At 36.1% G+C, this 24,071-nt stretch overlaps 3 protein-coding genes across 9 annotated transcripts; all 3 read left to right on the top strand.

Annotated features, from left to right (window-relative positions):
• Positions 1 to 15: 15 nt before the first annotated feature.
• Positions 16 to 4,606, top strand: LOC111781926 (SPT2 chromatin protein). 4 transcript variants are annotated; one of them, XM_087119944.1, is made up of 9 exons: positions 16 to 306; positions 1,121 to 1,347; positions 1,840 to 1,957; positions 2,422 to 2,490; positions 2,589 to 2,706; positions 2,818 to 3,419; positions 3,524 to 3,669; positions 3,998 to 4,084; positions 4,172 to 4,606. In XM_087119944.1, the coding sequence occupies exons 2-9, from the start codon at positions 1,121 to 1,123 to the stop codon at positions 4,278 to 4,280; spliced, it is 1,476 nt and encodes a 491-aa protein (XP_086976070.1). In that variant the 5' UTR covers positions 16 to 306; the 3' UTR covers positions 4,281 to 4,606. The 4 variants fall into 4 exon arrangements, with proteins under 4 accessions (XP_086976070.1, XP_023518428.1, XP_023518429.1 ...); XM_023662660.2 differs by having other exon boundaries at positions 2,586 to 2,706; XM_023662661.2 differs by having other exon boundaries at positions 1,116 to 1,347; positions 2,586 to 2,706.
• A 206-nt stretch (positions 4,607 to 4,812) lies between these two features.
• LOC111781795 (UDP-Glycosyltransferase superfamily protein) lies at positions 4,813 to 14,313 on the top strand. Of its 4 annotated transcripts, none has more exons than XM_023662494.2 (20): positions 4,817 to 5,199; positions 5,593 to 5,640; positions 5,755 to 5,788; positions 5,873 to 5,966; positions 6,090 to 6,218; positions 6,494 to 6,698; positions 7,576 to 7,710; positions 7,877 to 7,981; positions 8,095 to 8,193; positions 8,765 to 8,894; positions 9,911 to 9,961; positions 10,049 to 10,159; positions 10,411 to 10,520; positions 11,046 to 11,214; positions 11,918 to 12,004; positions 12,222 to 12,293; positions 12,546 to 12,668; positions 13,270 to 13,331; positions 13,452 to 13,548; positions 13,671 to 14,313. In XM_023662494.2, the coding sequence occupies exons 1-20, from the start codon at positions 5,084 to 5,086 to the stop codon at positions 13,788 to 13,790; spliced, it is 2,097 nt and encodes a 698-aa protein (XP_023518262.2). In that variant the 5' UTR covers positions 4,817 to 5,083; the 3' UTR covers positions 13,791 to 14,313. The 4 variants fall into 4 exon arrangements, 3 of the variants coding, with proteins under 3 accessions (XP_023518262.2, XP_023518263.2, XP_023518264.2); XM_023662495.2 differs by having other exon boundaries at positions 4,818 to 5,199; positions 12,555 to 12,668; XM_023662496.2 differs by lacking the exon at positions 6,494 to 6,698 and having other exon boundaries at positions 4,818 to 5,199; positions 7,638 to 7,710.
• Positions 14,314 to 16,166: 1,853 nt separating this feature from the next.
• Positions 16,167 to 23,694, top strand: LOC111781571 (P-loop containing nucleoside triphosphate hydrolases superfamily protein). Its single transcript, XM_087120178.1, is given in 16 exon segments — positions 16,167 to 16,553; positions 16,666 to 17,005; positions 17,088 to 17,159; positions 17,253 to 17,369; positions 17,993 to 18,081; positions 18,762 to 18,906; positions 19,002 to 19,097; positions 19,776 to 19,867; positions 20,829 to 21,077; positions 21,196 to 21,346; positions 21,637 to 21,699; positions 21,775 to 22,011; positions 22,129 to 22,233; positions 22,313 to 22,426; positions 23,121 to 23,398; positions 23,400 to 23,694. Coding segments are annotated over 15 exon segments (2,151 nt in total). The 5' UTR covers positions 16,167 to 16,553; positions 16,666 to 16,957.
• The last annotated feature ends 377 nt before the right edge of the window (positions 23,695 to 24,071 follow it).

Raw genomic sequence — 24,071 nt, 5'->3', positions numbered from 1 at the left:
TTTGGAAACTCATTTTTGTAAACGGACCAACGAGGCCTCCGCATACTCGACTCCCCCGGATTCACAATATGAATAGATCACGACGCCCCCAGCGCACGTTAGTACTGCCCCCTTCACTTCTCGCCCCTTCTCCTTCCGCTCCCTATTATATCTATCTTACCCCCGCGAAACCCCCTTTTTTCCGTTCGCCATTGGAATTCGTCTACACATCTCCACACTTCTCCTTTCCCCGCCTTGTTCTCCATTCTTTTTGCTCGATTTCGCCAAGGGTTCCATCCGATTCGAGGCTCTCTTGATCTTTTTTAGGTAATTTTTTTTTTCTTGTTCGATCTGGATCCGGTTTTGATTGTGCGATTCATTGGATCTCGATTTGCTTTTTGCGATGTTTTTGTGTTACGTTTGGTTTGTTCAATGATTTTTCTTTTTGGGATTAGAGATCTGCCATTCCGATTTCGTCTGTTTTTTTTTTTTTTAATTATTAGGGTTAGGTTAGATTTGGGTTGATTGAGTGAGTTCGATCTATTCTTTCGTTTTTTTCCCGACGCGTTTTTGTTCTTGCAAGATCGATCTCGTTGTTGTCCCGAATCTTCTTTTTCGCGTAATCGAGTTCGTTCATTTGAGTCATATTTTTAATCGCGATTTTTAGTTCAGTTTTCTCTTTTTTGGATTGGTTTGGTAAGATAGGCCTAGGGGGTTCTTACGTCGGATTGAGGAAACGATATTTCAACGGGTTATAAGGTAATTTTGATTCGAAATTTAGTGTAATTATCGATGAGATGATGTTATTTATTGTAATGCAGAATAATCTCTACTGTTTTTGAAGCTTTTAAATTGATGGAGTTCTGAACCACTCTACGTTTTGATGTGTGGAGAATTCTCATTCAGATTCAGAAGACGCTTTTAAATAATATCATTAATTGACATGTTTATTTATTTTCCCTTTGAGATTATATTTCCTTCTTGTGGTTTTGTATTTAGAAGTGTGAATGTTACTAAGCTCTCATGCTTGATTTTAGAAACATGGGATGACATCTCGAATGATGTTAAAAAAACATACATGTTTCGTTTCTTTTGGGGATTCTTGGAAAGTTTATACCATTAATCTTGTTGTGTAGCATAGATGGAACATTCGATGGAAGACTATGAGGATTATGATGAATATGAAGATGATGATCTAATTGATGACGGGGAGGAGGAATATGAAGAGGTAGAGGACCCTAAGCCTACCAAGGAAGAATTAGAATACCTTGCACTAAGGCAACGGCTGAAAGAAAAAATTAGAAAGCAGTCAAAAAAAGATGGTGGATCTCACTTGAGGTCTAGTTACAAGAAGCTTCCTTATGACAAGTAAGTTGCAGTCTGAAGCACGACATGATGGAATTTTGGTCATAACATGTTTGTCCATTTATTTTGTGATGTTTTCATGTTGGTAGCTTATAGTGTTGAAGTTAGTTCAGTATTAAAGTGGTTGTTGTCCTATTACACGATAAGGGACATAGATAATTATGAAGCAAGTGTAACTTACATTTGAATTAGTGGTGCATCTTTGAATTGTAGGTATATCATGTTTTTTTAATGATATGAATAGGAGACTAGTAGTTTTGGATCTTAGATTGCTGGGAAGTTTTTGAAACATGTATTGCAAGGTTTTCTTGTGCGTCTTTTCTCCTTTTATTTTCTATACAGCTGTACCAGCAGTTGGTTGCTGTAGCAGTGAGAAGAGCTTTTTTTTTATAATAATTTTTCATGAACCAAAATGCATGTTACTTCCAACTATACACCTCTATACCAACTCAAATTTGATGTTAATTCCTGAAATTTTTATTTTAATCGCTGCAGTTTTGGTTCATTCTTTGGACCTTCTCAACCTGTCATTTCTCAAAGAGTAATTCAAGAAAGCAAATCATTATTAGAAAACCAGCACTTGGCATCTAGGGTTTCTGACCACGTTCATGATGTAAGTATCTTAACCTCCATATGTGGTTCTGGTTTCAATTTTGTGTATTTATGTGTGTAAAAGACAGATAGGAGAGTTTTTTTTTTTTCTCAATATAAATATTTTAAAAAATTGCTTGTCAGTTGACCATGTTTTGATTCTTTTATTACTGAGCTACCTTGAACATTGAAATCATGTATTGGTATACTCTTTCATAACACAGTTATTTTTTTTTTTTTAAAAATTTGATTCAATTTTCTGTTATTTCTAAAATTGCTGGGTTTGTTAACATATTTATTCCGTGTTATTTGTGACTGGCTGTTTCATCACAAGTAGACTTAAATGTTCAACCAATTGTTAGAACTGAATGTGGGAAAAGTTTTTTTTTTTACACAATCTTTTGCATTTGCAATTTTTAATTTTGATTGCATTTATTAATGGTCTTTGAAGAATATTAGCCCTGATGATTAGGCTTGTGCTGGCAGAATAGGAAGAGTCCAGGTTCAAACAGTGTAGCTTCAAAGCCTAGGGTACCACCAAAAATCATAAATGAGGTACTTTGGCATTACTTCGTTAGATTATACACACTCACTATTGTCCCCCTCATCCACATTGTTGGATTTGATGGATATTATGAACTATCATACAGAAGAAAACGAAAGTTCAAACGTTGAAGGACACCAGAGACTACTCCTTTCTATTTTCCGAGGATGCAAATGTTCCTGCTCCTGCAAAGGAGTCCTCAACAAGTGTTTTTGCTCCAAGTACTGGTATGTTTCTGTTCAATCGTGTCGATTGTAGTTGTCAGTTTTTGATCTTTTAAAAAATTTAAATGTACATGAAAATGAAAGCTTATTTTTGTTTCTTTGACTCTTTTTTAGAGGCACGTTCAGCTCATGTTCCCATTAAAAGTAAACAGCCTCAGGGTAATCCTCGTCAGAATCTTCATGTCAGTCAAAATGTTAAGAAATCTGTTCCTATGAATGGCCAAATGCAGTCCAAAAACAAGTCAGTATCTTCTGGCAATCCTAATTTGTCAATGATGAAGGCTAAGAGACCATTGGGTAATAGCAACAATGGGAATGGCCCCGGGCGGCCAATGGGTAATAGCAACAACGGGAATGGCCCCGGGCGGCCAATGGGTAATAGCAACAACGGGAATGGTCCTGGTCGGCCAATGGGTAATGGCAGCAATGGAAATGGTCCTGGTCGACCTGTGGGTAATGGCAACAAAGTGAATGGTCCTGGTCGGCCTGTGGGCAATAGCAACAATGGGTATGGTCCTGGTCGGCAAATGGTGGCGCCAAAAGCCCCATCTGCTCTCATGCAGAAGAAACCTTCTCTACCAACTTCAAAGAGTCCTGTACCTGGTGTGCACAGACCATTACCGGCCAAAAAGCTTGAAGATAAGAGGAATGAGATGCGACCACCTTCTAAGGCCAAAATAGCACCAAATCGGCCAGTCTCATCATCGAGACCACAGGTTTCATTCTCTCTCATGCTAAGCTCACTTTCAATTTGTTTAAACATGATTTTCTTAGCTGGTGCGGGATGTACCAACTCTTAACTGTGTTATGAAACCAACAGATGAGCAAACCACCGCCACAAAGACAGATTTCATCTCGTCCAGGTTTGAATGAACAGCGACCCAAGAAAAGGCCTGCAAGACCATATTCTGATGAGGAGGATGACGATGGTGGAGAAGCCATCAGTCTAATCAGAAAAATGTTCGGGTATAGATTTTTATTCTTTGATCTCTCGTGTTTAGAAATTAAAGTCAAGTTTATTGGAGAAAAAGCCTGTGACATGATACCATGGTTGGATGGACGTTTTTGTTTTATATATGGAAATCCAAACCTACTGATCATTAATAGTTATTCCATTTTTATCTTGTAACATGCGATAGTTTCTGACTCTTGTAATTGTTTTAGGATGCACAACTTATCTTTTCATTTGAACAATCTTGAAAATCATTTCATTTAAACAATCTTGAAAATCATTTCATTTGAACAATCTTGAAAATCATTTCATTTGAACAATCTGTCTCTGGCTTCTCTGCAGATATAATCCTGCAAGATTTTCCGGAGATGATGATGATAGCGATATGGAGGCCAACTTTGATGATATAATGATGGAGGAGAAAAGAAGGTAAATCTATAATTACTCTATTCCTGTGATTCAGATTAACTTCTTATAATCGAAGGCTGTATTTACACATTTACTTGCCATACACAGTGCAAAAATAGCTAGGAAGGAGGATGAAGAGCAACTTCGTCTAATCCAAGAGGAAGAAGAACGGGAGAGGCGTGCGAGAATAAAAAGGCTTAAAAGAGCGAAGGCTTAAAAGAGCAAAGACCAGCAGTTAGTGATTCTTTGGGAAACTTTATATGGGCACATTTAATATTTTTGTTAGTTTGATGAATTCATGGAAGAAGTCCCCCTTCGCTTCAAGTCTCAGAGTTGGTTGTATTTTCAATTCACTTAGCACAAAAAGCTGCTGCCAGCTTAAATTATGGGGATTTCCTTTTTGTAGGTTTTCGAAATTTAATTTTTAACTTCGCCACAACAACATTGAAGTCACACCCTGTATTTACACCGAAGGCTCTATGGCGACCCAATTCACCTTCCATTTCTCAATAATATTCTACTACTGATCTTTATCCTTTACAATAGGATTTAAAAATTGAACTTATTTCAAGTAAAAATATAAATTACCCTAAAGACTAAATTAATCATAGATATAAGATTAAAGAATATATAGTTCAACATTTAAGAATCCTCATAATAGAAAAGAAAAATCCTCGCCAAAAATCATTTTTAAAACAAAATTTAATTTTGAACATGTTTTAATAGAAAAAAAAAAGAAAAAAAAAAAAGAAGAAGGGAATCACGTTCCAACTTGCAACTTCCATCCCCTTCTGTTTGGCTCTCTTTTGATTTATTATCCTCCTTCCCCGGGATTGGCCTACGTGTTGCGACGGAGAGCTCACTTGACTCAGAGGTCACCGTGTCCACGCAAAGCTGCCAGAGCTGAACTCAGCCGGCCTCTGTCTCCGAGGGCGTTTATTTTCCTCTTTCAGCGCTAATCTGCTTAATCGCCGTTCTCCGTTGTCATACACCGTGGGCGAGCTTTTGAGGCTGAGAAGAATGGCTATCCATGCATTTACCACAACTGGTTTCTCTTTCCATCTTCCCTTTCCAAAATGTACCACTGCTTACTCGAGATCTGCTGGTGATCGAGCTCGAACTCTCTGTTGCTCAAGGTGAGTTTCCTGTTACGGTTTTCAATTCCGTTTTGTTTGTTTCCTCGATTTTAGTTAGTCTCGTTAAATTGTTGTAATCATGCTGAGTTGCATTTGATTCTTATGCCTGCTATACTGCTATAATATGGTCTCCCCTGTTCAGTTTGTTGTGTTGGAGGTTTGAAGTTGGTGGTGTATTCAATTTAAGAGAAAAGAGCTTTAAAATCACACGATGTCTATCTCGCCTCTTGCTTGTGCCTTCCTCGTTGTTTTTCCAGTTCATAGTTTAATGTAAGAGCTAATTTGAGCTTAGGCCGGTGATACTGTCAATGCTTTTACTTCTAGCCAGACAATAATTTAATTGACTCTGTAGTGTTTGACTTCTCGACTATTTAAGCTCTCTATTTGTTTCAGCGGAGATGGAGATCTTAGCGGCTTGATTAACGTGTCATCGGAATCGGAGTAATTTTTCTTAAACATTCTTGGCTTTTGCCTTGGCACTTATCTCTAGGTGCTTTTCGTATTTCAGTAGCTTTATCATCTATGGAAACTTGAGTATATGCAATCTAACTTTAGGTTCGGAAGACGCGGGGGTGCACAGATGGCGAAGGTAAGTCCTCATGGCCTCAGATATAGTCTATTTACTTTTTCGTCTAGCCAATGTGATAGCTCTTATTTTCGCTTTGCTCATTAGTCATCAGATGGTAAACGTAGCATTCAGTCGTCAGATGGAGAACTACGGGCAAAAAACAGTGACATTTGGCAACTCTTCAGAGAAGCTCAGCGAAGTATCTGCTCTACTATTTCGTGTTCTTAAATTCGTTGCTTCAAAACATGCATTTCATGTACTTTTATGAACTCCATTCAAGACCCTTTGCTGGCAGTCTTCTCATATAGACTGTGTTACTCAGATATCTTGTCCTTAGATAAACAACGTGCCCTTGCTGTAGAGGAGCTGAATAAAGCTATCAGCGAGAAAAAATTACTGCTAGAAAGGATCGAGGAATTGGAGATTGAAAAGCAGGCTATGGCTAGAAAAGGTGACAAATATTTTTGACTTTATCCTATGTTACCTAACTAACTGTAACTAATCCTCGATTACTTCAAGGTGCTGATTTTGTGTTTTTTATCTCATTGTAATGTGATGCCTTGTTTCTTGTGGATAATATTCTTTTACCTTTTTCGCTTGTCTCTCTCTGTTATTTATTTATACTTCAAAAGTTTGTCATATAGTTAGATAAAATAGTAAAAAACTTTAGGGCAACAGATACATGGAAGATTGAAGTTGTTTTCATGGGGTTGTCGTTTCAACCAGATCAGGTATCATTATGTTGGGAATTACTACTTCGAATTGATTCTATGGTTCTCACTGGCACGATTAGTTTTGGAGAGGCATCTCAAATGAGACAACTGATCATGGATCAAAAAGTCAGCATACTTGATGCTTTCACCGAGATCCTGCAGAAAAAAGATGCTGAGCTACTAGCAGAGCTACGTCAATTATCTGACAGAAAAAATAAGTATAGCTGTTAATTGAGTTTCTTGTTCATTTTTATCGTCCCCCTTTTCCTCTCACCATCTAAAGATCATGCTTTAAACTGTGAAAATGCATCAGGACTTTCAATATTCTAAACATATTAAAGATGTGTTTTGTTTTTGTGCATGCCTTTTGCTTAAGAACCAACAGAGAATTCCATTGTGCTATTAGGTCAATACGTCTAAGTTGGTAAACTTTCTCCATAGAATGACAAGTTTAGTGAATACTGTTTTGAATTTTAGCTTGGAGTTAACCTTTGGAGTAGAATCTTTATTGCATGTATGATGTTCAGCTTCTTGCTTTGAATTGTAAATATTCATCAGTTGCTGAATTTCATTTGAAGACGCAATTGATAGTGAAATAAAGCAAAGTTATATATGTTCTTACAACAGCCTTGATATCTTGATGACTTAGTCCTTCAAAGTTATGTAACACGTACATACAATAACTTGACAGAGATTCTTTATTGCAATTGCTGTGTCGTGTTACCAACACTCCTCAGACTCTTATAGTTTCATTAATCTTCCCTGTATTCCATTTTCCCTCTCCCTTCCAAGTCAAATTTATTTATTTATTATAATCTATCAATATGCAGTTTTCTCATACAAAAATACTGCAAAGTCATAGATTTTCTTTCAACCACCTTTATATATCGATAGCTTAATCCTTGAAAGCTATAGCTCATGTATATACTATAATTTGACAAAGTGTTACTTGACTGCAACTGAAATGCTGTGCTTCTAGCACGCCTCAGACAATAGTTTCATTAGTCTTCTATGTGCAACACTTTCCTTCCCCGTCTGAGTCAATTTTTTAATTTTATTTTGAACCAACAATTCACAGTATTCTTTTTAATTCAGGAATGGTTTTCACATCGTTCACATTTGTACTGAAATGGCTCCAATTGCTTCTTTTGGAGCAGTGGCATCATTTGTAACAGGGTTATCTCAAGCTCTACAAAGAAAGGGCAACTTGGTGGAGGTTATCTTACCAAAGTAAAGGCCTCCACTTTGTTAATTGATTCCATCAGTTCTTGTTATTATTTGGATTAACCCCTTTTTGTAGTTGTTCTGGCTCCCTTTTCTTTCGGGCCTGTTTTTTGTATGCTTCTGTATTCTTTTATTTGTTCAATGAGAGTTGGGTTTCTTATTGAAAAAAAAGGTATGGAAGCATGGACCTAAATGAGGTTCAAGGGATACGAGAGACTGAGGTGGAGTACTATTCTTATTATAATGGTCAACTACATGGAAACAAAATATGGACTGGGTGAGTCTGGATTGTCTAATTGATTCTCTTTTTTTTTTTCTTTTCTAAAACTACTTGAAATGTAAAATTAGCATGGGCATCGGAAGCTAGTCGTATCTCACATCCTTGTACAGGGTAATCTGTGGCATAGGGGTTACTTTCATTCAACCTTTGTATTACTCATCATTTTTCAACCGGGAGAAGGCATATGGATACTCTGATGATTTTGAACGGTAAGTAGACCTAATCGACAGATTTGTTTTCCCACTGTTGTCTGAGGCTGCTTATGGCTACTAAAACAAGACATTCTTATGCAATTTGAGCATTCCGCAGAATACAAACTCTGTCCATGCTTATTGAATGCCCGTATCAGTTTTTAGACATGCATTCAATTGTGTCAAGAAGCGTAGAATATAAAAATTAATGCTATTGCCCTCCTACCGTATTGACATCCCGAGTCTTTGAAAAGTAAAGTCTATTGCAAGCCCTACAAAGAATGGAATTTAATTAAGATTGTCATCTCTATGCATATTTATATTATCTCTTACTAAGTTTAGGATATCAAACTGATCTAGGATTTAGATTCCGTACCAGAATGGTCATTGACCAGCCTACAAGATAATCGGAGTGATTGTGAAGTTATGTTTCGAATAATCACTGACCTTCGACCATCCATGGTTTAATATAATGTAACTTGAGATGAACGTCAAAAGATTCTAGTCTAAAATCTCATTATGAATCTTAACTAAAGAAACAAATGCATGTTTCTTTATCTCATCTATTTAGTTATTTTCCTGTTTTCAGGTTTATGTACTTTTCTCGGGCAGCATTGGATTATATTGTGAAATCTGGCAAGAAGCCTGATGTGTTGCATATACACAATTGGCAGACTGCTATAATAGGACCGCTTTTCTGGGACATTTTTGTTCAACAGGTTTAACTTGTAATTAGCATCTTTCATTCCAGCTTCTTTTTCTTCTAATTTTCATTTTTTGGGTCCAGTTAGGTCTTAGGGCGGAACTCTTGTTTCCATGTTAGTATCTTTCTGAATCTACGACATCATGTTAGTCTATGTTAGTAACAAAATTGCCTTTGCCCTACAGAACAGGTGGTATATAATCTTTTTACTGTATAAAAGTTAGTTGCACGATATTTCATGTAACTTGGAATAATTGTAGGAAAGTATGGAGTCATTTTCAAGAATGAAAATATGGAAATGGTGATTTAAAAAGTTGAGTTGTTCTAAAAGGTCAAGATAGATGATCTTTTGAGTACACACAAACATCAAATAAACCCCAAGACCTGAATGGAACGAGTACTAACCAAACCTCACGCAAATAGCAAAACACAAGAGAAGCAAAGTTGGTATCGTCGAATCCAACGACACAGACAACCAGAAAACTCAAGCTGCTACAAACCCAGGCGACTGAAGGTGGAATGGCGTTCTCTCTCATGCGCCTACACGTGGGATAAAGGGTGGTGGATTCCAGTGATGGGTGGGGCAATGCGTGGTTTCTTTGGCTGTCGAATTCTTGGGACTGACAGATTGGCGGCTGGGCTCTTTGTATGGACTGACAAAAAAACGACAAAAGATGGTCAAAGAATTAGAGGAACCAAAATGACAATTTAACCTATCTTTTAATTTGAAGGAGTTTGCATGGAGCTTTTTTGTTGGATGGGTTGTTTTCTGTTCACTTTTTTTTGGATGAAGTACTTGAAGTAATCTACTGCTTTAAATTAAATACGTAGGTGGCTTTTCTTTTACCTTGTTGTTAAACATTGATTTGGGTTATCATAAACAAACAACTTTTTGGTTTTTTGACCTTCCGATTACTGTGATAAAAAATAACTTAATAACTAAATAATATTCATATGCTTACTTACGTAGCTTTGCTAATTTTGTAGGAAATTTCTTTTTCTTATATGGATGTTGTTTACCCCTGTTTATAGGGACTTGAAGGTTCTAGAATTCTATTCACATGTCACGACATCCATTCACAGGCAAGTTAGAAATTATGTTTTTGGCAGTTATTAAAATGTGTTCTCCAAGTTGTAATATGAATGATGAGATTATCCAAAATATCCTAGCCTCTTATACAACCAGAGAAACTGGCACTATGCGGACTTGATCCTACGAAACTTCATCGTCCTGATCGTCTGCAAGACAACTCCAATACACATCTTGCAAACATTATGAAGGTATAGAATGTAGAATATTTGAATTTCTTTGGTAAGGCCAATCTTATAATTTTAGGTGTAGCAATTGTCTTGCTCTTGTTTCTCTTATAAACCAGTCTTGTTTTTGCCTGTTAGAGGAAAATATAAAAAGACTGTCCTGTATTAAGTTCTTGAACAGTTATGCATATTGATTAGTATCCTAGGTCTATATTGAGTTTCAAGCTTCCTATCAGTATCAGGTACCATGTAATATATTGCCTGTGATTTTACAGGGCGGAATTGTTTACTCCAATAAAGTTGTAATAATGTCATCCACACATTCAAAAGGCCATATAATTCATAGTTCGAGTCATGGTTCGGAAACTACCTTAAACATGCACAAGTAAGTTGTCGTCTTTTGCAATTCCTGAAACTGGATTGCTCGAGTTCTTTTTTGGATTGCGTTTCAAACAAATTTTCCTTCATCTAGTTGATTGGAACTTGATAAATGATTGTATAGCAGACAAATGATATAGTTACAGGCACCACACTGTAATATTGCTAAAATGAAAAAGGAAAAAGGTGATGGACAATTTGAGAGGTCTATTCTCTCCCAAAAGATACGAAATTCAAACCTACCTCCTATGTAACTACTCAAGGACCCCACCTACCTCCTGTATAAAATATTTCCTTCCCCCAACCAAACTACTCTGGACTTTGCCCGACCTCACCTTTCTTTTCATAGATCTATATTTTTCCGTATACTGTTTCTTACTTTGCATATCTCATATAAATCTTAAGAATTATATTTGATAGCTTCTACCCATTCTCCAGTTACAAGGTCAAAGTGCAACTGATTATCCTGCATGTAACAAGTTAGGCGGGATGAATTTTTATTCTCTGTTTGTTGCTTATTGCCTTATTGCAGGGACAAATTGCTTGTCTCCCCTTGTGGGTTTGAGAGCTCATCTTGGGATCCTGAAAAAGATAAAATTCTTCCAGAAAATTATAGTGCAGATGATATGAAAGGAAAATCTGTATGCAAAATTGCGTTGCAGCAAAAGCTGAGATTACCTGAGAATGCTTCTATTATCACCGTAAGTATCCTACTGTTCGTCAAGTAGGCTTCAGGATGTTTTCTGGATTTTTTATGTTTCTAAATCGTGGTGTTATATTACGTTCTGGGGGAGAAAATTTTGTTACCTTTAAAAACTTCTATGCGTCATATGTGTAGTCATAACTTGGATTCTCATATGATATTTTGTCATGAATTGAAATCACTTAAAGTTCAATAAGCTATAGAATAGGACTTTTTGCTTGCGAGTTTGGAGATGTGCTACACAGATGATGAAAATTTTATCCATTGACGAAAGCATTACCAATCATACTGAGTATTTATACAACCTTTTAACACTTCCCGACTGATAACAGATGCTTCACATGCTTCTTCTTCTTGGATTATAATCATGTCATCAACTGAAATAATTTGGCAATGAAAAGTCTCAAGGCATCATTTACAAGGGACTGAATGCAGAAAGAAAACTCTCGAAGTGTATGGGTGCTTATCAGCATATTTACCCATCCACGCGTATATTATATTTGTAGCACCTGATTATTTCTGTTCTCCTTCGAACTTCATTTCTGAACCTCTAGGCAGCTTGCCCTTTCTTTTTACTTCATCCTTTTTACTTTCATGCTGTATTGCTTCTTCTGCTCTTCCTTGAATACTGCAGCTATAAAGATGCTAATAGACTATTGCCTTTGGCTCTGTACATTTCTAATCCATTGCCGCCCCATCAGGTTGGATGCTTTTTGTCAGATTTGTCAGATGTTGACAAAGAGGACCTGATAGCAATTGTTAAGAATGGTACCAGAATGGCTGTCCAGGTTGTAATCTCCTCTCTAAAACTTACATGCTGAATTCTACTGAAACCTTTTACCTGCCATTGCACTCGAACATGAAGTTATAGTGAAAATTTATGGTCTGTACTCTTGCATTTATGGTGGAAGCAATCAGTTGAGCATATGTAGTTTTTGTAAGCTCGTTCTTTTCTCCTACAAAATTCATTTTATGGGATGATGAGTGCTAACCGGTTTCTTATAGTTCATCTTCATGACGACTGGCAAGATGAAAAGTGGACAAAAGGAACTAGAATCTCTTCAAGTAAAAATTGAGGTACTTTCTTTTTGTTGATCTCATCTATTTTCCTTTCATCTCACAAATCAAGTCATCTACTGGGGACCACATACAGTAAGGCAAGCATAACAAAAGTGACGATGAAAATCTTACTGTTATCTCACATGATAATCAACTCATTTTGGATATAGTGCATGATTCTGGTAATTGGTTAAATTTTAGATTGCTCATCATCATACTGACTTAATCTAAAACAGTTGCAACCAGTTGATTTCTTTTAGCAACTATCAGTCATTGCAGGATGAAAACATCAGGTTCATAAACAGACACGATGAGACATTGTCGCATCTCATTTTTGGAGGTTCCAACATTATCTTGTGCCAGTCTCTTCACGATCCTATTCTGCAAGTGCCAGTAAGTACTATTCTCTTCTCTTCATCCAGGTGTGGTGATTATTTGTAAACAGTCCAGTTGTAAGCTAAGTCAATTATTTAATTGCAAGTCTTCAAGTTGACCTGTATTTCATCAGTGAGGAAGAGGAGATCTGTGTGGCAAGTTTATAAGTTGAGATTTTCCCATGAACATATATAAGCAATACTCAACTCTGACAATCATTGTGGGATAATTAAAGGACCTCTAGATTAGGACCAGCAGGGTTTCCTTAGCATTTTAATCTATCGTGGACTGTTCAGAGAATATGTATTAATTTGGAGTTTCATACCATTTGCTGAAGTTAAAGTTTCGTCTACTCCAGAAGGTGGCTCAATACCTGGAACTTAAATGTTTATTAGTGAATTCTACTTCTATAACCACAATGTGGACATGTAGGGCATGAAGGTTAATTGTTCAGTTAATATCTTTGTCATTTCTACTTTGACTGTATTCTGTCTCAATCCCATCTGTTGTCTGGACTGTTCCATGTCAACCTCTGAACTTGTGTTCCAAGCCCAAGGGCGAATAGTTTGTTACAACTTTTTTCTTTTTTTTTTTTTTTATCTTTCCTTCGATAATGTAGTTGAAGGCTATGAGATATGGAGCTGCTCCAATTGCAATCACCTCCAATGACAACGGATTCAGGTAACTGTTTTGAGCAAATTGAAGTTTGGATACATGTGAATGGTGATGTACTCTTTGTTAATTTCTTGTGAAAAGAAATATAAAAGGATTCATTGATTTCTTTAATTTCCATGTTGCCAGACACTTTCCGGATCACGACTACGAGACTACTAAATTAGCAATGTTCATCAACTCTACCTTCGGATACTTGTCCTTCAGCCAAGCCCTAGATGAAATTGTAAGTGTTAATAAGCTATAAAACCTCATACAAAATAACTTATTAAGGAGTTTGTTATATCTTGTAGCTGCTATGCAATGGGCAATACCTTATTTCCATATTTTCTTTGGGACTGTGTACAGAATAACAATCCATCCGAGTGGAATCATAAAGTGTTTGATGCCATGACCAAGGACTTCTCCTGGGATGCAGAGTGCTGTGATATCTATCTCTCTGCTTACACAGCTATAAAGAGCTTGTGAACCAGGTACAAAGTAGAGCGTACAAACATACATATCGACAATATTTGCATCCATCACTGAAGCTTGCACGCCACTGCAGCTATGTGGTGGAGCTTGATTCCAGACTTCCGGTCTATAATGGACAGATTTTAGGTTTGTAAATGAAGAGATAGGTAGTTTTCATTTTTAATAGTAATTTATATGTGAATATAAAGAATGGCGATGTACTGAAAGGCTGAATGTGCAGCTAAAAAGACTCGTTTTTATTTTAATTGTTTTAAAAAGAAACTAGTCAAACTAAACCGTACCACCTACCTGTTATTTTCTCCTCCAAGTGGAGAAATTATTCGAGGTTGGTACGTGTCGGTGGTTTATGTCGTTGGATTTTGACAAGAGAAACTAAAAATTATGATTTTGTCGAGCGAGTTACAGAGTGACAACTTGTTGACCATGTTGAATAGTTTTGCTTCAAAGTGGTGTGATTCAACGTTCAAGCAAGCTGCAATTATACTCCTCTACATGCAGGTCATTTTTTTCTCTTGTGCCACCTGCTTCCTGTTTTCCTCAGAATTCATATTTTCTTCAAATTTTCTTCAAGTTTCTCTGTTTCCTCTCGTTGGAATTTGGGGTTCAAGGTTTGCATGAGAATAATGTTTAAAAATACATGCTTATGCTTAGATATAAAATATTTGGTTGGTTTAAATCGTATTCTTACTTTTGAATCTCTGCAGTTTATTTATTTTGGTCCGAACTTCAATATGATTTTTTGTTCTCTGGATTCTTTGCTTGTTCTTTCTTATAGTTAAGTTACGTTTGCCGAACTCAAAATCTTATCTAGCATTGTGTAGAGCCATGTGTATATGACATTAGGTCTATAGATGGTCTAGACTAACTAGCTTTAAGCAATAAGTCACGTGTTCGAATCTCCATTTTTTTGCCGGGTTAAAACTCAAAATGGATAATCAAAACTAATACGGTTATGCACATCTGAAAATAAAACTAAATGTATTCATCTTTAGTTCATTACTTACCATTTGAGTCGTTGAGATTCATTGATTGGAGTTTCGCTTCGATCTATCAATTTAAAAAAGGTGTAACGATAGGGACACATTACTTATATTTTCTCTAAATCTAAATGGATGTCATTTCTAGTAATATGCATATTTATACAATAACCTACCTATTTGTAGGTTCAAATAAACTTTTACTACATGATTGATCTCGCCTTAAATGCATCAAAATTGATGGGTGACCAGAAACTCTTTAGAGATCAATTATGAATGATGGAGACCCATAAGACACTCAAAATCAAAATAATAAGTGATGCAAGATGATCCAATCTAATTAAAGATGAACCAACAGATAATGCCAAGTGTCATGTGTCGTTTTGTGGTTGACAAAGAACGAAGAGGATGCAGGTTGACTTGAATTCATGAGCAGCTGCCTACCATCCTCCAAGGCCCTTGAATGTCGTTGCAGGCGGCGCCACTCGCTGGGAAGCTAACGGGTATGCGCAATTTGTTGGATGATGAATGTCCCACATCTGCTAATTTAGGGAATGATCATGAGTTTATAAGGGAGAAATACAAACTCCATTGGTATGAGACCTTTTGGAGAAGCCCAAAGCAAAGCCATGAGAGCTTAGGCTCAAAGTGGACAATATCATACAATTCACAAGTTCGGAGGCAGAAAATAAGAAATTGGGGGCACGTTCTAACAACAATCATACAATTCACAAGTTCGGAGGCAGAAAATAAGAAATTGGGGGCACGTTCTAACAACAAATAGGATTCGGGTGATTTTGTTTTCGATTTTAAACGATTTATTTTTGTTATTAATCTCTTTGGAAATTAAAGTATTTTTCTCAACTCAGATTATGCATTGCTCACACGTGCATCCCACCCTCTATGACCTGTCCTATGGGCCCCATCCTTTTCCATTCCAATTTCAAAAATAGAAATAAAACTTTTTAAACTATATACATACACACTTATTTATTTCTTATTTTTCAAAATTTAATTTGGTTTCTTTTAAAACATGGATAACAAAACAATAAAATTTATGGAGAATTAGCCTTTAGAGGTATGATTTAAAAATATTTAACAAAAAATTAAATAATAATTAACTAATAAAACAAGAAACTATCAAAACTAAATTTAATTTTCTAAAATGAAATTCAGTATTTTCTTTAAATTTGGTGAAAGAAAAAAAAAAAAAGAGGAATATTATAAAAAATCACAGAAAAGTTTTTTTTTTTTTTCTTAGAAAGTAGAAAGAAAAAGAAAAGGGGAAAAAAAAAAAGCATCGATTTTCAAAAGCTCGTAATTATTACCCTTATCATAAGCAGATCCAAGCTGTTGGTTTCGTTACAAATGGAAAATCAAAATAAAAACCAAGTTCATTTCCAATTCCATTTGCCGTCCATTTCCAAATCAAACCGACGGTCACGATCACTCCAGCAACAAACCAAATTCACTTTGCCGTCCATTTCGAAAACCAACAGACGGTCTCGATCAATCCAGTTCTTCTCCAGCTCCTCCACTCCTCCGCCTCTTCTCCGTCGTTACCCCATTTTAATGGCTTTCGCCTTTGCATTCCCCATTTCTTTCTTTACTTTTTATTGCCACTACCATACGCCATTCAACCACCACATAATTGATCATTCTTTTTCCCTTCATTCACAATAGCCATTCTCTCTCTCTCTCTTTTCGCCCTTTTGTCTCTTTCTCTCTCGGATGCGGTTTCTTTTTCCACTTCGATCACTACGCTCGCCGTTTTCTCCAGGTTCGATGTTTTGTTTGGTTTTATTATCTCATGTCGTCTTATGGTCATGGCATTGTTCTCTGGAATGCGTGGCTGTGCGTTTTGTTTCTGATTTTTGACTTTTCTTTTCCAGGATCGGGGGAGTTCTGTTGATCTTCGCGTGTGGGTTCATCAATGCCATTTTAGGGTTAGCGATGTGACAAGAGAGATTCATTTCTTTGCGGTTTTGGAAATGATCTTTTTCTCAAGTTTGTTGTAGTTCTTTTTTTGGGTGTTGTATGAGTTTGCAATGCAATGGGAGTAAATGTCCATTTTAGAATGCAAATGTCTTTATAGTTTGTTGACAAGGTGTTCGGGTAGTCTTGGACCCAAGGATTTGCATTTGATTGTTTATTGAGTTTTGCGGAAATCGATGTCTGCTGAAAATGCCCAGTATCATAGCACCCGGAGCGAAGAAAGCCACGACTCTGACGGTTCGTCTTTAGCCTTTACCGACAACCAGCTTTCTACTGCGTTAATTCCTTCGTGACATCCTTGTCGCATTTTTTTCTTCAGGTTGCAGTGAAATGCCGTCCTCTAAGGGAGAGAGAGCGTGGCCGTGATATTGTCCGCGTGATTGAAAGCAAGGTTACCTAAGCAGATTGCGGATTTGAACATTTATTTAGCTTTGCATTTTGTCGATCAAATTATTGCTGAAATTTGGCCTCCCTACAATTTTAGGAGGTGCTTATACTTGATCCTGACCTGTCGAAGGATTACCTCGACCGCGTTCAGAACCGAACAAAGGAGAAGAATTATTGTTTTGATCATGCATTTGGTCCAGAGAGCACTAATCTGGTGCGTACAAGTTATCTCCATCCTTGATTTTTTTTTTTTTTTTTTTTTTTCTGTTCTGTGTCCGATTAGATGACGAATAATTGAGATTGGGCATTGCTGGAACTTGACTATTGGATTTATGGTTTTCTGGTGAATACAAAGTTGGATTAAAGTGGAAAAGTTCTCCATAGAGCTCAAAATATGCGAAATATCTTGAACTCTGGATATATTCGTAGATCTTAGTAATGATCACTCAATTCTCTTTGGCATGTTGGTATAACTAATTGTTTTTTTTATTAATCTGGCCTACCAAATCGTCTATTTTTCTTCGTCTGGATTGTTTCGAAAGGTTCCATTATAGATGAGTTTATTAATTTGAAGACACTGGTGTCACGTTTTAAGACTAGTTCAATTTAAAATTTAAAAGGTCGATACCGGGATTTCTTTATCACCAAGCAAGAACTTAAAATACTGATTAGTATCTGAGTTGATAAAGATTATTTTCTGTGTTGCTAAGAAATGACAGTATCTCATTCGCATCAGCTAAAAAACTTAATTCACACGACTCTTTCATTGGAATGCCTTCTTTTTGCTGATGTTTTTGCTATATTGCTAAATTTTTTTTCTAATCCCTGTACGTTCAGGAAGTCTACACGAAAAGTATATCTTCCATAATACCTGGAATCGTTCAAGGTCTAAACGTTACTGTTTTTGCCTATGGGTCAACTGGAAGGTATTAAAGAGGTGTTTTCTTGTTCTGAAGTTATCTCCATCTTTTCTTTAGATGAGTTAAACTAGCTCTCTTCTTCTTCACCTCTATTTAACTGCAGGTTGTAGTGGACCGTACTTCTAGTTTCAGAGCGTTAGTTAGTCTTTAGGTCATTTTATGGACAACCAAGTGTTCAATGAATTAGACTGTGATCAAAGGACTGGAATCACCCACCTTCTAAATGTATATATTCAGTTAATAAAGAATCATGGCTAAATGCTTATATTGCAAAATGTACAAGTCTCATGTTTGTAACATTTTGTCCTCTGATGTAATCTTCTTTTAGTAATTATTACTGCTTGGCAAAATGTCTTACACAATGCAATTTAAAAGAGAGAGAGAGAGAGAGAGAGAGAGAGAGAGAGAGAGAGAGAGAGAGAGAGAGAGAGAATCTGATTGCTTTGTGTGGTGAATGCAATCAGTTTAAGAGATTATAGCTTTCTAATGTTATTGTTTAGAGTGAGTACATAATTTAAGCCTGAAAAGCCTTTAGCGTTTGGTCAATTTTTATTCAGTATAGTATAGATGGGAACCACAAAAGTAGAATTGGAAGACACTGAACTTTTCCTTTTATTCTTCTATACTGAATCTATGTTAACCATTCTCAAATTTCCTTCTGAAATCTAACTCCTTTTCCCTGCCAGTGGTAAAACATACACAATGGTTGGGACCAAAGGTGATCCTGGACTCATGGTGCTCAGTTTGAATACTGTATTCGATCTCATAAAAAAAGACAAGCGGTCTGATGAATTTGAAGTTACATGCTCTTATCTAGAAGTCTACAATGAAGTATGCTGACCGTACCTTTTCTTTGGAAATCATACATGTGGGTGGCCTTCTGTTTTGCATAAACATTAATTTCATCTATTAAAACTATTTTTCAGGTGATCTACGATTTGCTTGAAAAATCATCTGGTCATTTAGAACTTAGAGAGGATCCTGAGCAAGGAATAAGTGTTGCGGGCCTTAGGTGTATCAAGGTTCATTCTTTTTCTAGTATTATTAGATCCTTGAAATCAATATATAATCGTAAATAACGATTTTCACCATCAAGGAAAAGTTACATTTTTTTATATACGTTGTATCAGAAAATTCTGTAGCTTTTCAACCTGTTCAATATTGTGGTGGGAGTTGTCACCACAGTGAATGACGAAAAATTTGTAGCTTAATAATAATGGTTTGGCTTTTGAGCTTCAAACTTAAAATCCAACTTGCACACGATGTTATAAGTTTATGTGAATTGTTGCCGAGTAATGGTGAAGTTTCTTTTCAAATTGAGAAGGCCTTTAATTTAGAGGCCAAAATGTAAGGAGAGCCTCAATCTTTGTTTTTTTGCATTAGTTGGCTGATACATGCTACTAATAATTTGTGGTTTGGTGCTGAAATACATAATCTTTTTGATATCTCTTAATTTTTTCTTTCAGTTAAATTACAGACTCCACTTTCCTATAGAAAATGTTTAACAATCTTGAGGTTGTTAATAAACTTCAACTCCCTAGTTTCTTTTTGGATCCCTGCATCTCCCTTTCCTGGCTTATAGAAGGGGACCCTTTCAAAGCTTCTCTAACCTGCATAAATTCGTAATGCTCTTTTTTCCCTTTCTATTTTCTCTTTTCCCTATAAACTAAATGCCCTTTATGGTTTTGGGTTTACTTCAGGTTCATTCTGCGGATAAAATTCTTGAACTTTTGAACATGGGTAATAGTCGAAGAAAAACAGAGAGCACGGAGGTAAATGCCACCTCTTCAAGGTATGTTATCCTATAGTTGCCATAGACGAAGGGTTCTGATACCAAGATGTCTCATATTCTCTTTGGCTTTTGTATATATTTCTTTTACGTTTGGCTGTTAATTAAGGTTATTTTTTTAATTAAAATATCATTTGTGTCCTTGAACTTTGTGTTTCATTCTATTTTATTCCCTGTACTTTCAAATGTCTAATTTCAGTCACCACACTTTGGTCCCTATTTGTTTATTATTAAGTTTTCTAAAAAAATTACACTTTGTTAGCCTTCTACAAAATTTGGAAATATATTCAAAATAACTTAAAACTAACCCTAGAGACTGGTTTTAAGATTTATTGTACATGGACTATAATTGGTCACTTGAAAGTACAAGGACTAAAATGGAATAAACCTCAAATTACAGGACTAAGATGATATTTTTAACCATAATTGTTGTGCTTTTTATGTTAAAGCTGAGATTTTTCTTTTGGATGCCATTTAAAATTGTATCACTTAGACAACTCAATTTCTTATGTAACCCACCCAAAGGAAGTGCACATTTGCTTTCATTCCAAGTAGCTTATGAAGTTTGATCTTTTGGAAAGCCAAGCCCTTTGCATTCAACAATGGCACTATCCATAATAATGACTCAAGGTGTCTCCAGTTCGTTAAACATGCATAACCGTACCTAGGCATTTGCCTTTTCTATCTTATTTCCATCTTTTTCTTCTTTGAACTAAATCTCCTTAACAAGTCCTAACTAATGACTAGTTGTCAAGTACTTCATTGGTTCCTCCATTATATTACACAGAGTATATGGATTTACAGTCGTCATATCACTACCATCAAGAACGTGGTATAACAAATGTGGTTTAGCTAGTTATTTGTCATGCTACTGGTTCTTCTCAGTGAGTGCAACATTTTTAGTTGGCTTTACCTAACATAAGCTTACTGCTCGATATAATTTGAATAATAATGACGTAAACAGATCACATGCAGTTTTGGAGATCAGAGTGAAAAGAAAACGAAGAAACAAATATCCAAATCAGGTCTTGCAAGGGAAACTTGCCCTCGTGGATCTTGCTGGTAGTGAACGGGCTACTGAGACAAATAATGCTGGCCAAAAATTGAGGGATGGAGCTAACATTAATCGTTCACTCCTTGCTTTAGCCAACTGCATAAATGCGTTAGGGAAACAACAGAAAAAAGGTCTCGCTTATGTCCCATACCGTAACAGGTATTTATGTCAGTATTATTATAGTATCCAACATCTTATCCGGCAAACTAAATCCTGAAAGTTTATATCTAGTCATCATAACTGTTTTTCATGGTTTGCTTATTATTTATTTTTGCAGTAAATTAACACGAATTTTGAAAGATGGTTTAAGTGGAAATTCTCAGACTGTGATGATTGCTACGATATCACCTGCAGACATTCATTATCATCACACTGTGAATACATTGAAATATGCTGACAGAGCAAAGGAAATCAAGACACACGTCCAGGTTAGATTTTAAGTCCCTCCCATCTCACATTTGGACTTGAATTCAGGGTCGGGGTATTCTATATTAGTGCTCATTCATTTCTCGTTGGGCATTAGAATCTTTTTTTGCACTCTCATATCGTTTTAAATTCCCCGACTATATGGTTTTACTATTAACTGTTTTTTTTTTTTTTTTTTTTTTGTGTGTGTGTTATGTGATGTGAGGCTTTCTTTTTAAAGATCTGTTGCATGACTTTAATGGTTATAGACGACAATTGTCATTACTCAGATGTTAACACCTTCTGTTTCCAGAAAAACATTGGAGCAGTAGACACCCATGTATCAGACTACCAACGGATGATTGATAGTCTTCAGGTGACCCGTTAATTTGAATTATTTGTTTAAGATGGTTGACCCATTTACTGATCTTTAATTATTTGATTTCTTCAGACTGAGGTTTGTCAATTAAAAAAGGAACTAGCTGAAAAGGAATCCCAGCTTAGTACTAAACCTGCTGAAAAGGCTGCAGACGATGAGCTGTCTCAGTTGAATATTTTAAGTCATGAAATAAGTGAGAATGTTCAGGAAAGAATAAATTTACAGAAGGCTATGTCTGAGCTAGAGGAAACCAATCTTAATAACCGTGCAGAACTCCAACGACTTGATGACACTATTGCAAGGCATCAGGTCCTTTGTTAGTTTGCAACTGTTCCTTCTGTTTTCTCCATTTATTTTGATTAGTATGATAGAAAATGCACGATTTAGTGTTTGCATGACTGATGGCGCACATTTTCACTCTCACAGGCTATTCAAATGGACGGATCAACTGTAGAGGAGCTGGTTGCCCGACGTCTAGTAATTTTAGATAACATTCGTGACAATGATGAAGCTGGAGTCAATTATCAGAAGGTAATCGGCATATGCGTGAGCCTCCATTAATGTCCGTATGAATTGTATATTACTCATAATACTAACTCCACTTCTTTAGGAAATTGAAGCAAATGAAAAGCAGCGATGTCAACTTCAAGGAATGATTGATGAAGCCGTTAGTAAAAATGGGAATAAAACTTACTTGCGGATACTTAGTCAGTATAGACTGCTGGTTAGTATATTCTTGATTGATCTTAGCATTGAAAAGTAGATTTGCACGACCATATTTAATATATGATGTTATGATTAAAAGGTCATGTTCTAATATGCCAACATAGCTAATTATTACATTTTAATAGTAAAAATTTAATCAGAATAGTTAATTTTAAGTTGAGCATGAATCAATTTATCTCTTGTGAAGTATTGAATTAATTAATAAAGAACAATAAAATTAATTTAACTTCATATAATTAATTAAATTATAAATTATGATTGTTTATAATAAGTAAATGACAATTATTTCACGCTTTGCAAATCACATTTTCTCTTACCAAATTGTTAATGCAACCATTCTATTTCCAAGCATCGTTCTTAAGCTATATTAATACTAAACGTACTCCAAAAATGCACTAATTTTGATAGAGTAAACAAGTTATCTTATGAAAGAAGAAAATTGAAACAAATTTGGTTTGATAGTTTTGATGTCTTTACATTGTTGTGTTCGTACACCTGATTTTCTTTACTAGAGATGAATATATCAGTTGTACAAATCTAGGGGAAAAAAGAAAAGAAATAGAACACGAGTGCTTGTAATGTCTGTGAAGAGAAAGAAGAAATCTAATGAATATTGTAGATTTTATGAATGGTTTTTATTTTTACGGTTCTGTAATTTTCTTCAGAACCTAACAATTTGAGAAGTATTATAGGGAATGGCCAACTCTGAGCTCCAGTTAGAGATGGCAATGAGAGATCAAGTCATTCACAACCAAAGAGAAGCTCTGAAAAACTTATGGAACTTGCTCATGGGGCTGGGCCTGGACGAGAAACAGATATTGCACCTTGCAGCCGAACAAGGTCTGACGATTGAAGGCTGGCCAATGACTTCTCTGGGGCTTTCTGAAAATCAGTCATCTAATCTCTCTTCTTGTAGACCTACATCAGTTTTCCCATCTTCTGGAATAGAGTACTTTTATGCTGGATGTTCATGTTTCTCTTAGCATGATGTTTCTGACGATAGTTACTTATATCGCATTTTTCCTATGTCTCTTTTACAGGGAGGGAAATCAAAACTTCTGCAACTCCTCATGTCCTGACTTTACACCACCTGCATATTCAAGGCTGATGAATGCTGATAAACCAAACATGTGGTTTGGTTCACCTGGGAAGCATTCTCAAGATCTTTACAAGTCGTGTCTGGATATGAGAAGTCATGCTTCTTTTGGTGGGAGCTGCATATCAACATCATCTGTAGTTGGCGATTTAGCCAGCAGCAGAAGGTAAATTTCGGGCCTTTTGGATTAATACTATCATTCTGAGATTCCAAAGCTCATCTCAAATCGTTAGCTTGTATTGGATCGTTCTTCTCAAGGGATCATTTTGGATTACTCTTCTCACTCATTGAGAGCTTATCTTCTGAGCCTACCTTACAAGTCATTTTCTCCATGTCCCTCCTGACTTCTAACATGCGATTCATTCTCCTACAGGATTATTGAGGCAACATCTTTTACTAAGAAATTTTAGTGGACGAGGGAATCATATAGCAACATCTATTATTAGAAAATTATCAAGCAACAAGATTTAACGTAGGCTTCATGAATTGTGTTATCGAAAGCAATCACCTGGTGCTTTGCTCCATTTTCTGCTATTGGGTAAGGGTT

This window comes from Cucurbita pepo, chromosome 19 (genome assembly GCF_057944985.1).
Source record: "Cucurbita pepo subsp. pepo isolate OVF chromosome 19, ASM5794498v1, whole genome shotgun sequence".
NCBI lineage: Eukaryota > Viridiplantae > Streptophyta > Magnoliopsida > Cucurbitales > Cucurbitaceae > Cucurbita > Cucurbita pepo.
The sequence above is the reverse complement of the archived record's forward strand: the minus strand, read 5'-3'. Positions and strand labels throughout refer to the sequence as shown.